This window comes from Vigna unguiculata, chromosome 5 (assembly GCF_037176805.1).
Source record: "Vigna unguiculata cultivar grain cowpea cultivar isolate G323 ecotype 2 chromosome 5, ASM3717680v1, whole genome shotgun sequence".
Taxonomy (NCBI): domain Eukaryota; kingdom Viridiplantae; phylum Streptophyta; class Magnoliopsida; order Fabales; family Fabaceae; genus Vigna; species Vigna unguiculata.
Window position 1 is genome coordinate 9499709 of NC_140796.1, and position 15736 is coordinate 9515444.

At 30.0% G+C, this 15736-nt stretch overlaps 3 protein-coding genes across 3 annotated transcripts; 1 reads left to right on the forward strand and 2 right to left on the reverse strand.

Annotated features, from left to right (window-relative positions):
- Window positions 1-2371: 2371 nt before the first annotated feature.
- Window positions 2372-4554, forward strand: LOC114186344 (gamma-interferon-responsive lysosomal thiol protein-like). Its single transcript, XM_028074412.2, has 5 exons — window positions 2372-2789; window positions 3392-3457; window positions 3540-3680; window positions 3917-3997; window positions 4164-4554. Exons 1-5 carry the CDS (start codon window positions 2481-2483, stop codon window positions 4254-4256), a joined length of 690 nt encoding a protein of 229 aa, XP_027930213.2. The 5' UTR covers window positions 2372-2480; the 3' UTR covers window positions 4257-4554.
- Window positions 4555-5731: 1177 nt separating this feature from the next.
- Window positions 5732-8822, reverse strand: LOC114186069 (kinetochore protein SPC24 homolog). The gene is made up of 5 exons (XM_085672855.1): window positions 8419-8822; window positions 7806-7948; window positions 7622-7722; window positions 6106-6179; window positions 5732-5986 (listed from the first exon to the last, which is right to left on the reverse strand). The coding sequence occupies exons 1-5, from the start codon at window positions 8798-8800 to the stop codon at window positions 5880-5882; spliced, it is 807 nt and encodes a 268-aa protein (XP_085528981.1). The 5' UTR covers window positions 8801-8822; the 3' UTR covers window positions 5732-5879.
- LOC114186068 (protein NODULATION SIGNALING PATHWAY 2-like) lies at window positions 8681-11056 on the reverse strand. Its single transcript, XM_028074081.2, has 2 exons — window positions 9221-11056; window positions 8681-8833 (listed from the first exon to the last, which is right to left on the reverse strand). Exon 1 carries the CDS (start codon window positions 10924-10926, stop codon window positions 9244-9246), a length of 1683 nt encoding a protein of 560 aa, XP_027929882.2. The 5' UTR covers window positions 10927-11056; the 3' UTR covers window positions 8681-8833; window positions 9221-9243.
- Between the last annotated feature and the right edge of the window lie 4680 nt (window positions 11057-15736).

Genomic DNA, 15736 nt, shown 5'->3' on the forward strand with positions numbered 1-15736 from the left:
GAAAAGAGAATCCAAACCTTAGGAATAAGCAGGCTTTATGTAAACACGACGAAAAGGATGTGGTTGTCGGAATATGTGAGCTAGACGAGCCCGTGTGTAGAAATGGTACTATGCCACCTCTGCAAACATTTACTTTCATATATGTCACCCTTTTTGAAAGACTCGGCTTCCGACTTCCCTTTAACGACTTCAAGAAAAGCTTATTGACTGCACTGAATGTGGTCCCTGTCCAGTTACACCCTAACAGTTGGGCCTTCATCCGAGCCTTTCATATCCTCTACGGGGGTCTCGGAATCCGACCTACACCAACTATGTTTTTATAGTTCTTTGAGTTGAAGAACCGTTCGTCCCGACAACTCTGGACATCTTTGAGTGGGATAGTGGTCGAAGCTTATTTACCTTGTATCAATCTTTTTATAAAGCATTTAAAGGAGCTTTCATAAAGATCTTAGCACCTGCTCATAACCCAACCCTTCTAGAAAACTTTCCCTTCTATGGGACAAAACATCTTTCTCCTAAAATTGTTCGACAACGGGAGGAATTAGATCCTGCTGATTGGAAAGACTATGAAGAACTAGAGGGTCTAGAGGTTATTTTTGACATCCAAAAAATCTTAGAGCTTGAGTATCGATAAGTAAATTTAGTTATTGTTAGACATGTAAACAAAAAAATAAGATGAAGGAATTGTTTAATGTTGTTAATCATATAGAAGTTTTTATAATTTTTTCATTTTAACAAATCTATGAAAAGAAATTATATTTGAATAGATTTTTTTTCATTTTTTTATAATATTTATTTTTTAATTAACAATTTATAATGATGAAATTAAAATTGTATAAGTGTAAGTAAATAGAAAAAAAAAGATGTTCGAGTAGAAGAGAAAGAAAACGAAAGAAAATAATAACATTTTATATGATCTATTTATATACATGCAAAGATAGAGAAATAAAAACAAAAATTATTTGACCCAAATAATGTATTATTTATGTATAATAATGTAATAAAAGCCGCGTATCATTTTCCATCTACTTAATATCATACTTATTTAATGATATATCACATATAAAATTCATTTAGCAATAAAATAAAAATTGTGTTGTAAAGTGTTGAAGGCATTTTTTTCTTCTTAATTTTAATTATTTTCATTTGTATAAACTAAATAAAAAATTGCTAAGAAACAAATAAATAAATGATTTTAAAGATAAATTCTTGTTCTATTTAAAACTCAATATTAAGATTTATTTTAATATATAATAGTCTTTCATTATTTAAAAGTTAAAAATAAAAATAAAGATAATTTAAATATATTTTATTTAATCTTTCATAACATTTTTTAAAATAAAATCATGGTAAAACTCAAAATTTTAAAATTAAAAATATGTCACCTATCAATTCAATTGAATTGGAATATTAATTAAATAATTTAAAAAAGAAAAAAAAAGTGGAAAGGAAAACATTAGAGTTGGTAAGATGAGATGAAAAAGAGTTAGGACAGAGCGTTGGAAGTAGGCAAAGGAATCATTCACAGCAACTGTTACAACTTTAAAATAGCTGTACACCTTTTTTTTTTCCTATATTGGTAAAACTGATAATTTAGTTATACAATGAATCATTTAATTAAAAACTACTAATTATTAGTATGTGAAAATACGAATCGATAAGATTCTTCAACCTTTGAAGAGGATTATTAGCTTGCCAAAAAACTAAAATTAAAATTCACTAATCAATATATGGCAACAAAAACCCAATGTTTAGGGTTAGAGATAAGAATAGTAAAATTAAACTTAGTACAGAGTAAATTGAGAAGAAACCAAAATAACTCAAATCAAACACAAACAAATATTACCAAAATTAAATTCAACAACTTTTCACCTGTGTATTTAACTTGTTGCTTAAATTAATATAAACTAACCAAATCATAATTTCGTGAACAGATCTATTTTACAAAATAGTAATTACATTCTAAGAAAATAAAAGTAAGATCATCTTATAATATATATCAAATTACTATATATATAATTAAAATTAGTTTTATTTAATACACTTAAAATATGAGAGCCAATCATATCAAAACAAAGCATACAATTCTACTTTTAAAGCCATACACAAACAAAGAAACTAAATGTACACCAACCATTAATGCTACCCTAAGTCAATGACCAGCTACTTTTTCGATACATACTCTCTTCAAACGTTTTAAAACATTCTTTTGAAAGTAACTTTTTATAATTTTACTCTAACTAAAATTTAGTAAGTTTTATTACTAACTATTTAACAGAAATATTTATATCCGACAAAATCTAAACGGTATTATTATTTTTTAGTGATTAAGATATGTCTGATACTTTTGGTTAACATTGAACCAACAAATATATTTAACTTTATGATACATGAATGACATTTATTAGAGTGAATCAGAAGCAGAAACAGAAACACAGCAGATAAAGTCTTCTCAGTTTTGCAGACTCTGAACCAAAAAGATGGTTTCTCCAAAACTAGCTATGATCTCTGCACTAACATTACTCCCTTTCCTTTCCATCAATAAATCTGATGCTGCTTCATATTACCCTTTTGGTTTACATGGTGATGGTGCTGAAGTTGCACCTTTTGCTTCTCAGAAAGTTAATCTTTCAGTGTACTATGCAAGCCTAAGCCAACCTTCTGCAACTTTCATTGTGAAGAATCTGGAGGAGATTTTCCACAGCGATCTCATCAACATTATCAACCTCCACCTAGTACCTTGGGCCAATGCTTATGTTAATAAGACCAACCAATCCATAATATGTCAGGTTTTGTTCTATTCCTATATTATCTTTGTTATGTTTGAAAGAATTACAATTTGATTGTGTAAGATTGTGCTGTAATAAGATTATGATAAAAGTTTTGCTGCTTTGATGCCATGCAATTGTATTCAAAATTTTTCTGCAATTAGCATGATTGAATTTTCACTTCCAAGCTGATTCTGATATCAATTTGGTTGCTTTAAGGGTGATAGGAAGCTAAAGGGTCTGAGAAAATTTATTGATTCTGAGTTTTGGTTATTGAAAATGTAAAGTCATGCATTTCTCATAAACAAAAACAATAATCAAAAATTAATTTGTGCAGTATTTATTCACTACAATGGCTCGATTTGGGAAAAGGGATTCAATATTATTCAGTTCCTAACAACATTTTAGCTCAGTTTCCTCATCTAAAGAGTTGTGTGATACATGCACAAACCATAACCGGAGAATATTTGAAAAAGAGAATTCATATTCATATTTCTAACAAAAGGGTGTGTAGTTTTGGTTTAGAATCATGAGAATGATAAGAGGAGAAAAGAGAGATATGTTTGTGCAATGAGATGACTAATGTGGTATATTTGATGATTATCTTCCATGATAAACTGCAGAATGGACCTGATGAATGTGAGCTAAATTCACTGGAAACTTGTGCCCTCAATGTTTGGAATGATGTGGTAAGTGATGTGGCTTTCCCAGTTCTTTATAGAATGAATCAATTTTTTTCATACAAAATCTCTGATATCAATTTATGTGTAGAGCAAACATTATGCTCTGATCTACTGTTTTGAGTTTCTGGCAATCGAGGGAAGGCACAAGAATTGGCAAGACTGTTTCAGCCAATTGGATTTGCCTGAGGAACCTGTTCTGAACTGCTATACCAGAGAAAATGCAACAGAGGTTATTTTACTCTACATTTATATAATTATATTTAACAAGGACTTTTTTCTTGTCAATACACAGTAGAGAACCAGCACAGAAAAATACAGCAGAGAATCTAAATTTGTTATCATAGTTAAATGTAAAATGATATATGTTGTATTAGCCTTATAAATACAACCATGTATGTAATTTGATTTTCTACTTTATGGACTATCCTTTATGATATTTAACATAGAACTTCAACTGCTATGCAGATTGGACAGAAATATATTAATGAAACTGCACCCCTCGAATTTCTGCCTTTAGTGATGGTAAACAATGAATCAATTGGAAAGGTTTGTTCTTTTTTTCACTCTTCTCCTCTACTTGAAAATTTTGTGCATATCTATTGTTTTGAACACACTCATACTGACACACATATGAGTAGTAAGTTTTGCATATTTTTTTGATGATACTGATAAATAAAGAGTGAAGACTGTTATCGTTTGTGTTACTTTACAGGAATATGAAAATTTTACACGATATGTTTGTGAGGCTTATAGAGGCACTCCTGTTCCAGCTGCATGCAATGGATGGAGTACAAATAAGTTTTGAAGTGGTGTGTGTATTTGCTAAGCATGGTTTTATAAGCACAAGAAGAAGAACATTTTGGTGAGAGCTCGTCAGAAAAAGCACAGAACCTTGTGGAACAACTTACACTTATAGTCATCATGGTAGTGATAAGCCACATTGTATGCACAAGATTCGTTAAAGAAAAAAGATTATACAAATACCAAAGAAATATTAATGTATGCGTATGTTTCTTTAGATTGTTAATCATGGCATTCCTCAAGCCTGCCACACAATGAATGCTGCATATGCTTAATACCAGTTAACATTGATAATCATAATACAGAAGACACTGATTTTTCATCATTATGTTCAATTTAAAAATGACAATTAAACCGTTTTTGAAAAATAAAAAACCTTAATTTTAACTCCTTTATGAAAATACTTATTTAACATACTTTTACTGTAAAAATTTATTTTTATGACGCAAAATAAAGTAATCAATCATCTTAAACTATAGTAAACATAACAAAATTTAACTTTGATTATAACTAATTATAACAATGAATACTTATACATAAAATTAATTGTTAAAATGATCTAATTTCACCTATACGAATTATAGATTATTGGTTTAATTTCACCCCCAATGCCCCTTTTTTTCTTGAAAAACACTTCAGAGATTGATTCAGAGATTGAAGGCTAAATAGTATTTTGTTAGTATAAAACAGGAATCCAGTTATAAAATATTTACATTGTGAATTGTGAGACATATATCTATCTATATCTATATATATATATATATATTTGAAACTTTCAAAGAGCTGACACTGTAAATTGTTTACGTTAGCTAAGTATGTAAATTATTAATTAAACTCGTATAAAATAATGAAAGTTGGTTCTAGATTATACTAACAAACTTTAAGCATCCTTGCAGTTAAAGATAAAATCATTTATGTCACAAGTTTAGGTCTTCTCTCTCCGGCTATATTTTAGACAATTGGAAGTATAACATTTAAAAATGAAACTTTAGAGAATCATATCCATTGCATTTTATTAAAAACAGGGGGGCATTCACGTCTTTAATATATCAAACCAGAATATACATACAAACATATATATATATATATATATATATATATATATATATATATATATAATTTTATAGGTTAATATTACAAAGACCAGCAGATAAAAGTAGAAAAATATAGTATCAACTCAGCCACAAAATCTGCTAACTGGAGTGAAAACTGAAGCAACTGGAAAAAGCAGAGTCATCCTTTTGGATGAGTTGCGCCTTTGCCTTGCGAGGCACGAGTAAATACTGCACCAGCACAAACCTCTGCTAGCTAGAAACAGCTGAATTTTTTTTCATATATGCTTCAGTGTACTGCATACTAGTTGATATGCAAGTAGCGAACTACTTAGCATGTGTTAATAAATGCAGGGCCATTTTTTTTAGACGAAGAACCAACGGATGAAGCTGAGTATGACAAGCTATATTACCCTCTTCTCAGTAGTTAATATCCACATTGCAAGATTTTCATTCATAATAAATTAAGACAGAAGTCTTACACCAATGAGTGAATTGTAGGACTGCTAAGATTCCACTCAAAATTGAGAAAATAATACATCGTTGCTAGTATCAGCCTATGTGGTTGACATGTATCAATCACTAATTATTTTCCAAACACCATTACATATATCAAAATCAGTCATCTTAGAGGTATCATATTCAAACTTTTCAACTGCGTCTTTATCCTTATCCACAATATCTGCAGATGAGGATTAAGGAGCAACCGAGTTTTTTAAGAAAAGAATCAACAGATAATATCAGAATACCAGAAAAAAACAGATGAGGGGGCAGAGAACAGTAAATTCATCAAAAGGATACAGCCTGAGATTTTGGACTGTTCACCCAAGTCAGGAACAATATTTGTCACTGAAGCATACATTGACAGTATCATCCTGAAAATGAAAAGAAGAAATGTTAAGTCCCTAATTTGTCATGTTTTTCATTGTTAAAAACATTTCTTTTAGGATTGTTTTGGTTTTCATTCTTTGGTTTTACTCCATTTTCAGTTTTTCTTGTAAAAATTAGAGATTTTAGGAAAATGTGCTAATTTTTTGTTTTAAGTAGTTTTTCTAGTTTAGTTTTCCAATAGTAATTTCCCAAGTACCATAGTTGAATTCTCTAGATTTACTTTTCTGTTTTCATGTGCAGCATAATTTTCCAGCTTAAGTTTTGGTGCTTAAATTGATGCATTGCATATTTGCTGTCAATTTTCCTGCCACGCAGGCCTTGCTGCCAGTTTTGGTTAGATAGTAATTTTTCGATTTGAGTTGTTTACCCATTCTGCATTCATATCATGCATTATTTTAGTGATTTAAACTTGTTCCAATCATTCATTTTTTATAATTCATATTTTTAGTTCTATTAGGCATTTTGTCAAACACATTGTGCATATTAGGTTTTCATGTAGAATTTTCATTAAACAGTGTGGTAATTTGTATGTCTGCATTCTTTTAGACTTGTTTAGGTGTTTAAATCATGAATTCATGCATTGCATAGCATCTGGACCCATTCTCTGCATAATGCCTAAAGCTGTCAAAACATGAACCATGAGTTTTCTAGACCAGTGCTGTCAGATTTGGTTTAATAGGTGATTTTGCTGTTTTTGCACAATTAGATGATTCTAAACATTTCATTTGCATTCATATATTCATTCAAATATTTTACCATCGGTACCATTGCATAATTTTGAATTTTCGTTCTCCATGCATTTAATCAAACAGTTGGTGCATTCTAGGGTTTCACTTAGGCATTTCTTCAAACAGTTTTGGTATTGACATTTCCACGTAGTTTTTCTTCATTATAACTTTCAGAACATGTTTCCACACATCATTCATTGGTCATTCCTAATCACACCAGAACATGTTAGATTTGCATCTTTTCTCATGCATAATATCATGCAGTCTGTTACAGTAGTTTTATATACTCTCTCTACACCGTTTTTAGTCTCATGCATCATATCCATCCCATTCTTTAGACTAATAGTTGTGGTATCCATATTGTTTTACAGTTCCATATTGTAAATATCCCCAATTTTGTGACAATCACCGTGGTTAAGCTCTTACAAACTAGCTATTAAAATCAGAGTTCCTAGGATTGACACTCAGGTTTCCTCTCCACTACATTAAAGGGGAATTTGATTTTTGACTAGAGTTCTATGCGACTATGGGCTCTATCAAAAACACATTTATATTCCACTTTATGTAGAATATGCTAAAATCAAACACCATCACAAGCAATCGAGAGATTACAACATGAAAGAAAACATGAATAACAGATCAATCATATGTATGAGGCAGCTTTACTATCTTTGATTCAAGTTTTGTAATTTACTTACTGTGCCCTTAGCTTAGTCTTCTCTATTTTCTTCAAGGTCTTCTTTTGCTCTTGGACAGAAATCCACTGCTGTTCTAGATCATTAAACTCTTCGCCGATGGCTGTGCTGATGAGAAACAGATGGTAAGACACATTATGCTATAAAGCTACACAATTGAAAAGACAAAAACACAACTAGAGACATATCTAAACTCTTCTTTCAACAAACGTTCTTTTTCAAGGTCTTCCTCCAGTTCTCTCTGCAGAAGGTCCAGTTCCGCGTCAGTAACAGTCTCAGATCTAGCTTCCTCTATTTTCTGCTTGCAAGCATCCACTTTTTTCTCACAATCTGATTCATACAAAAACACATTCAAAAGCACAAAACAATGAATAAGATCCACTCATAGCAGACAACATTGATAAGAACTACTCCATATAAGTGATATAATTTCTAGCAAAATTCTAACACCACCATCTCGGCAGCAAAGTTAAGGTTTTTACGAGTCGGCGACCACAATTGTGGCTACATTTGTCCACAACTTCTCACAATATCAAGGAACAGAATGAAACCAAACTGCAATTTTAAACCTTTTGTAATAGTTAGCAATTAGCATACACAAAATCCACTTCCACACATATGACTAGGAACTCTCTATCAAATCCAACAGCTTTTGTATGAGAGCGTACAAAGACTCATTTGTAATCGGGACTTTAGCTATATAAAAAAAAAAATTAACAGTAAATTTGCAACATCTGACATAGAAAGGTAACGAAAAGGATCATACAATCGGTGATCAAAAAAAGGGTATTGGCACAAACCTTGGAGGGAGGAGCGAACGTCGTGATGGTGAGAATGGGAAGAGGAAGAGAGAGAGAGGTTTTGTTGGTGACAATATGAGAGGTTGTTGAGGTCGCGCGGTTCCACCAATACCTTGACGAGGTCGTCGGTGTAAGAGATCAGCCTCTCCACCTCCATGTTTCTTGAAGGTTCTGCCATCACTCTGCAAAACCCTATCCCCTTTCTCTTCAGAGACAAAATTGAAAATTGAAAATTGGTTGTTTGGAGCTTCTGAACTCTTCTCCGGGAACGAATTTGAATTTTCTCTTTCCCTTTTAAAGGAGGGAAACATTTTAGAGTACGGTACGTTGACACACATCTAATGGAATTGAGGGTAAAATTGTAAACTTGATATCTCCACATGACACGTAGCAGCCTCCATTTCCATGTCCATGTCTGATACAAAGAAAAGCAAGAAGGAATAATTGAGAAAGAACTGTAAATTAAATCTGCATGCTCTTTGGTAAATTTGATCTCTTTTTTCTAAAGAAAAGTTTATATTTTTAATTTCATTTCTCAAATCGAAGTGGATGATTATGTAGAATTTGTTTTTATTGTTAAACAAAATATCAAAATTTAATCCAGAAGCAAAACTTCTCACCCTGTTACTATTTTCATCCCCTGTGTTTAATTTAAAGTGCAAGTATATAAAAATATAAGAAAGCTCTTTGCAAACAAGTTGTTATATATTGTGTAAAAAAGAATAAACACCTTTATATAATTCTTGGAGATACATATAAACACGAATCTGTACAAATCAAATTATAATAAATAACCACTAACATCTGATCTGAGACATTCTAGCTTTAGTTTTTCCAAGTTGAAAATCTTAAGAGCTGAGATCCTTTGTACTCCAAAACTAGTTCATTGTCATTTTGTCCTTCAATCCTTGCTTGATATGAGCCTTCACTTCCTCTCAACACTTCTCTGATTTCCATCAAAATATTTTTGCTTAATTGGCAACCCTTAAAGCTAATTTCAGCCTCAACAGGGCCATCACTGTGCATCTCTTCCCATGTTTGTAACCAATCAATAGAGGAAATACAAGGTTGCAAAAACAGTTGCTCCATGGCGATTCTTGCTTCTGAGAAACGAGTTGGGAAATGTGATTCAATTGCTTCTAACAAGGTTTGGTAATGCTCCAAATGTGCTTTAAAGAATGACCTGAAATTCAAGTTGTTTTTCACTTTCTCATAAGCACTTCCATCCCCAAAAGTTATAATCCCCCTATTGCCAGAGGTGTTGATCAAATCTTCAGCTACCCTTAGAAACTCTAAGGCTTGTCTTCTGCTACTTTCTCTTCCCATGTGTGGAAGACCAATCATGGAATTGAAGGCCAAAAACTCACCTCTCCCACCCCTTTTGTTCATTTTCTTAATCTCAGCAACAAGTTCCTTCACTCCTTTCTCCTCTACCTTCAACTTCAAACCACAGGATTTGGCATGCTCACAGAGCTGCTTTCTAGTTTCCTCAAAATTTGATAAACTAGAAAAACACTCAAGACCCTCACCATCACCATCCCATTTAATTGATGTCAGTTTCACTGTTTTGTTCATGTGTGCAATAGCCTCAATCATTGGAACCCATTGAAACCCATGTCCAACACAAGAGTCCACTATGTGTACACTGTTACAATCTTGTGGCATGGCTTCAAGAATTGCAGAAACGGCTGCAAAGTGAGCAACTTTCCCAATTGGGAGACCTTGATAGAGTGCCCTCAAAGCAGCCTCAAAGTTCTTGAAGGCCTCACCTTTGAGATAGTCTCCATGATTGGTCATGCTCTGAGACAAGTAGAACACAAGGCGCTCTAGAGACTCACCTAGTGGACTAGCTTTCTGGCTCATGCACCTCAAAATCACTTCTGCTAGTGATTTTTGTCCTTGCTCCAAGGCCTCTCCATGTGCCTCTAGCAAGTGTGGAAGACTCACTTGGTTTTCAATTTCCATGTTTTGGTGGGGTAAAGTCAATAGTGATGCTTGATTTGTGGACAACTCTGACCTCACAGAAGGGGTAGGACTCCAAGCATTTTCCACCTCACTTGAAAAATTCTGTGGGGGAAAGAAGCTCCCTTCACTCTCCCTTAGGTATCCATGACCTTCAATACTAACAATTTCAGTATCCAGAATGGAATCAAAATCATCCAATTCCATGAGTGATGGAAGTTGCCCGGTTTCTTCATTGATTGGGTATTGGGTGTGAACATGATCATTGGAAAAAAATAAAGGGTTGGAAGAAAAGGGTATGGAACAAATTTCAGAAGTGGAATAATCCTCTAGAGTGCTCAACAGTGTATTGAGTCCACAGTCACCAACATGGTCATCCACAGTGAAACCATAGGCTCCACAATCATCCACAGTGAAGCCATAGGATCCACAATCACCAACATGGTCATACACAGTGAAGCCATAGGACTCAACACCTGATTCAAAAGTTGAGTTCATGTCTTCAAAGAATGACCATGGTGACTGCATATCCTCTTGCTGCATCATCTTTTCTATTCAACTTTCTAAGAAGGGAATGTCTTGTTTTGGAGTAGGTAGGGTTTGATGAGTATGAATGTTTGACTATTTATAGAAACAAATATTAGAGAAAGGTTGTTTCCCCTCATTTTCAGCCAAATTTCCATGATTAAAATAACATGAATTCTATTTTAATGAGACATTCAAATAGTCTCTTAAATTATACATCAATATATTATTTCAAAGAAAACAGTATTATTGATTAGGAAAAGAAAATGACGAAAATTTTTGAAGCAGTTTTTGCAGAGTTTTATTCCTGCAAGGTTTCCATGAAAAGTGTATTTCCTGCTTTGGCAGCATCGATAGAAGGTTGAACTCAATGGGTACCACAATTACCGGTGTTATCACTATTCCATATTACAATTAAATAATTGATTAGTTAATTGTTCATGTCTTTTCAACCTAATTACGCATCACTTCATCACCAAATTCAACCTCAATGAGAAGGAAATTTCACTTCCTGTGATGAAACTTCATGTACACGCGTCATGTGGGAAAGATCCTTCATTAAGTCACACGTGTTATGCTAATTAATCATGCAAAGGTGCTTTTCAAACCAAGACAAACAAAATTAGAGTTTAATTACTGCATGCAAGCTTCTTCTTTTTTTGGAGAAATTGACCTTCTAATATTGGATACTATAAACAATCCTAATAATGATTCAGTATAATGTTAATTAATAAAAAAAGTAATACTGGGCTTTAAAAAACCAAACTAAATCATTGTTCTAATGAAAACCATTTACATGGCTGAAAAATAAAATATTACATTCAACCATCATTTTAAATATAATTTTAAATTTTGACGTGTGTATATGATATTTAGTTTTTGTTTGTCTTTCTTGTTTGTAAAATAATATTATTTAGTGAAAACAAATGTAAAAAATAATGTATACAAGTAATCAAATAATTTTGATTTTAGTTTTTCTTTATAATTGAATTTTTAACCATCTTTCTCGAGCTGAGGTTTTATTACCGTGGACATCTTTGTTTCTTTTCTAAATATGATTTGGGTATTAAAGAGATTCGACACTAATGGTCATAAACAATCATATAAAATAGTATGTCATCATCTTTAATCATAGACCTTATAAAATTGTGTTCTATTTTTTATAAGATTGAATATGTTTTTAATTCTTTAAGTTTAAGCAAAAATTAAAATTAATTTATTTTTTAAACTTTGAACTAATTTAGTTTCCTAACTTTATAATTATATGAATTTAGTCTTTTTAATCAAAGTTTGTTAAGTCTATTTGACGTTTCAATTACGTTTCATATGATAATATTTAAGTTATTTATTCTATTTGACATATTTTCATATCAATGTTACCTGAAAAACACATTTGAAACGTCAATTAAAAAGATCAAATTTATGCATTTCTAACAATAGTGGACTAAATTAGTTTAATTTTCGTTAAAAGTTAAGAGACAAAAAACACATTTAACTTTTTTTTATACATATCACTTAAGACAACACAATAAAAAAATATTAATGGTATTTTAATTTTTACCTTAAACACCTCACTCCAAACCATAATCATTCTAACAACAAATAAATGATCACTTACAACATAAAAACTATCATTTACATCAAAGAAAAATTATCTACAAAGGAAAAGAAGAAAACCATCCTCACCACATAGATAAATCATTATTTTCCATTTATCTGCCTTACAACCATGAATATAAGAAATAAATCATCAATTGTTGTGTTCTTCTTGGAGTCTCTTATTTACTTGTTATTTAGCTCTTGATCTAAGTGTAATTGTTATTCATTCTTAAATTTTTTTAGCGATCATGTTCTCACGAGCCTTTTCCAAGACATCATTGACTTAATATATTGGTTCAAACTTTTGAAGATATTGTTAGTTCAATTGAATATGATTTAATTAAGTTTTAAGTAGCCAATAAAATTAAATATTTTTAATTGAGTTATTATTATTAAAAAATTTCATTATATTAAGTACTCAAAATATTTTTTTATTTTTATCTTGATATTTTATCGTTTGATTTTATTGTCAACAAAATTACATAATTGTTTTCTTTTGTTTTGTCTCTAATTCTTTGATCAACTCACGTCTTCCCTTTTTAATCTTCTCAAACTCGCTGGTCAATTCATTTTAAGAAAAAAAAAATTGAGAGAATACTTAAACGAAAATAAAAAACATTTTGAACATTTAAGAGAACAATTTAAAAAAAAAAAATACACAATTAAAAATACACATTTACAAATTAATTAAAATTAATTAAGCTTATAATTTGTAAATTATTATGCTTAAAATATATTTCAAAATATTTTTTAAAATGTATTACTTTTATAAGTAAATTATATTGATTTTTTATTAAATAAACTCAATTATATTTTTATTTAATTCTTTTAGTAGTTCAATAAAAAATAGGATTATTATAATCTAAAGATAAAATCTATCAAATCCATCCACTATTTCATTCCTATACTAATTAAAACCAAATAAAACAACCAACCTCAATGTTGCAAATATATGGTAAATTTGGTTTCTTGTTATCTCAAATGTTACACCTCTTTTTAGAAGAAAGCATTCCATGGTATCAAAGTACATTTCTTCTGGTTAATCAGAACCTGACAAAAACATACTTTTAGTTAAATCTCTGCAATATCTTAGTGTGTCATCACACAGGAAAAACATAAAATAGGACAAATATTATTATAACTTTTGATCTTAAGTGTGCTCCAGAATAACTTTTAGCAAAAGTAATTGATGATTCATGAAATCACTGAATATGGATTTTTGTGTAGTGCTCTCCACTAAATAGGATCTAATTTCTAACATTTTTTTAATGTCTTATTAATAAACCCTTTCAAAGTTTGAAACTCATAACAAATAAAACAATTTAAACTTCCAAATTATCCTTTCATACAACTTTAATATGCAATGAATTGGTCAGAATCAACACACTATTGTCCCTTTCTAATTTCCAACATTCAAGACAAATGTTCTGTCCAAATACTCTTTAATTCACGATTATAATATGTCAGTACGAGAAAAGTTGCGTTTACCAGCACTCTGTGATACTAAATTTTTCCTTCTATTCTATTTTATAACTATTATTACCAATAAACTTAATATATTGACGCTGTGCTTCACACTTTTATAATAAATTACTTTATAACCTTTTATGATACCAAATTACATGTGGATTTATAGAATATTTTCCAAATCATTATTTAGTGTTACTGTTAACGAAGATGGATGGTGAGATTAAAATCAAACAACGACATAATTTAAATCTAAAAATTAGAATAATCACATACAAAAATCCCTCATATATATATATATTATCAATTCCCTTGTATGTTTTCTTTTGTATATGGATGATTAGTCTTTTTGCATGTGAGATATCAGTTGAAAAGTTAAATCTTTACTGATATAGGAACATAATAACACTGGTCTTTTGTGTATCCAAGTCATAGGGGTGAGAAATTCATAGATGTTTCAAATTATTACTTGTTATAATTAGTGCAATGAGTTTCCAAAATTTCTTGACCATTCTCGTTAATAATATAGTTTTTATCTTTAGTTAGGTATTATGAAGTTAAGAAAATTAACTATTGACAATTGTGTTGCTATGTAATTAATGAGATACGATATATTCATGTGTTTGAAAAGTGATATCTTCTTATGAAATCTATATGTTTATTTTTGTGAGTTAATTAAATTGCACTTGATTATTTTATTTATTATTATATTATAATAATTTTAATGGTCATACTTACTACAAAAGTATATGTTATGCTAGAGGTTCTAAATGTGGATGTTAGGAAGATTTATATATATATAAGTTTATGAGAAATTATGTTTTTTATCATAATCAAAACATGATATCTACATATTCAAAAGAGAATCTCCCCCTATATTATTGTTCCATAAACATACATGTCATGGTGTCATTCTCCAATTATTATTAAATAATTATAAGTTTTAATAACTAAAGCATCATTAATGCGACAAAATACATGAACATTAACACTTGAAGATATTTGCATGGATTGAAGAAGAGTATACGTATTTCTTTAAAATATGCAGTTAATATACTTACAATTCTTTGGATAAAAACATAGGAAGGGTTAATAAAGATAAGGTTAACATATTTTAATTAAACGTACCGAACAATCTATAACTTGTTTCTAAATTTTGCGTTAATTTAAGCTAAAGAAGACATAATGTCCTTATATTTGTTTCCTTTCGCTTTCCTTCATGATCTTTTATTAAATTTTCTCAAACTCTTATCCAATCTTATCTAATCAAAGAAAATTTATATACTTTTTTATTATACTATACATCTATATTTATATATAATAAGGGGAATTCCTTTTTTTTCACATTTATTTTTCAATTTTACCTTTTAAATATTTTTTAAAATAAAATTAATTATTTTATTAATATTATTTAGGTGATCATTTGTTTAATTTATCATCTTTTTATTTGATTATTTTTTTAAACTTAATCATTATAAATACAATTTAATTATAATAAAATTATAAAATTATTTATATTTAATTTTATAATTATAATAATAACAATAATTATAATTTTATTATTTTTTATTATCATACAAAAAAAATACAATGTTTTTACTAGTTTATATACAAATTTTTGGATTATGCTTTTGGTTCTTATTTTTTTCAAAAATATTAAATTGATCTTCCAATTTTTTTAGTCTCAATTTGATCCGATTTTAAAAAAATGATACGATTTGATCATTTTTTTTTGTTATTGCTCCGCTTCAAAAAAATTAACAAA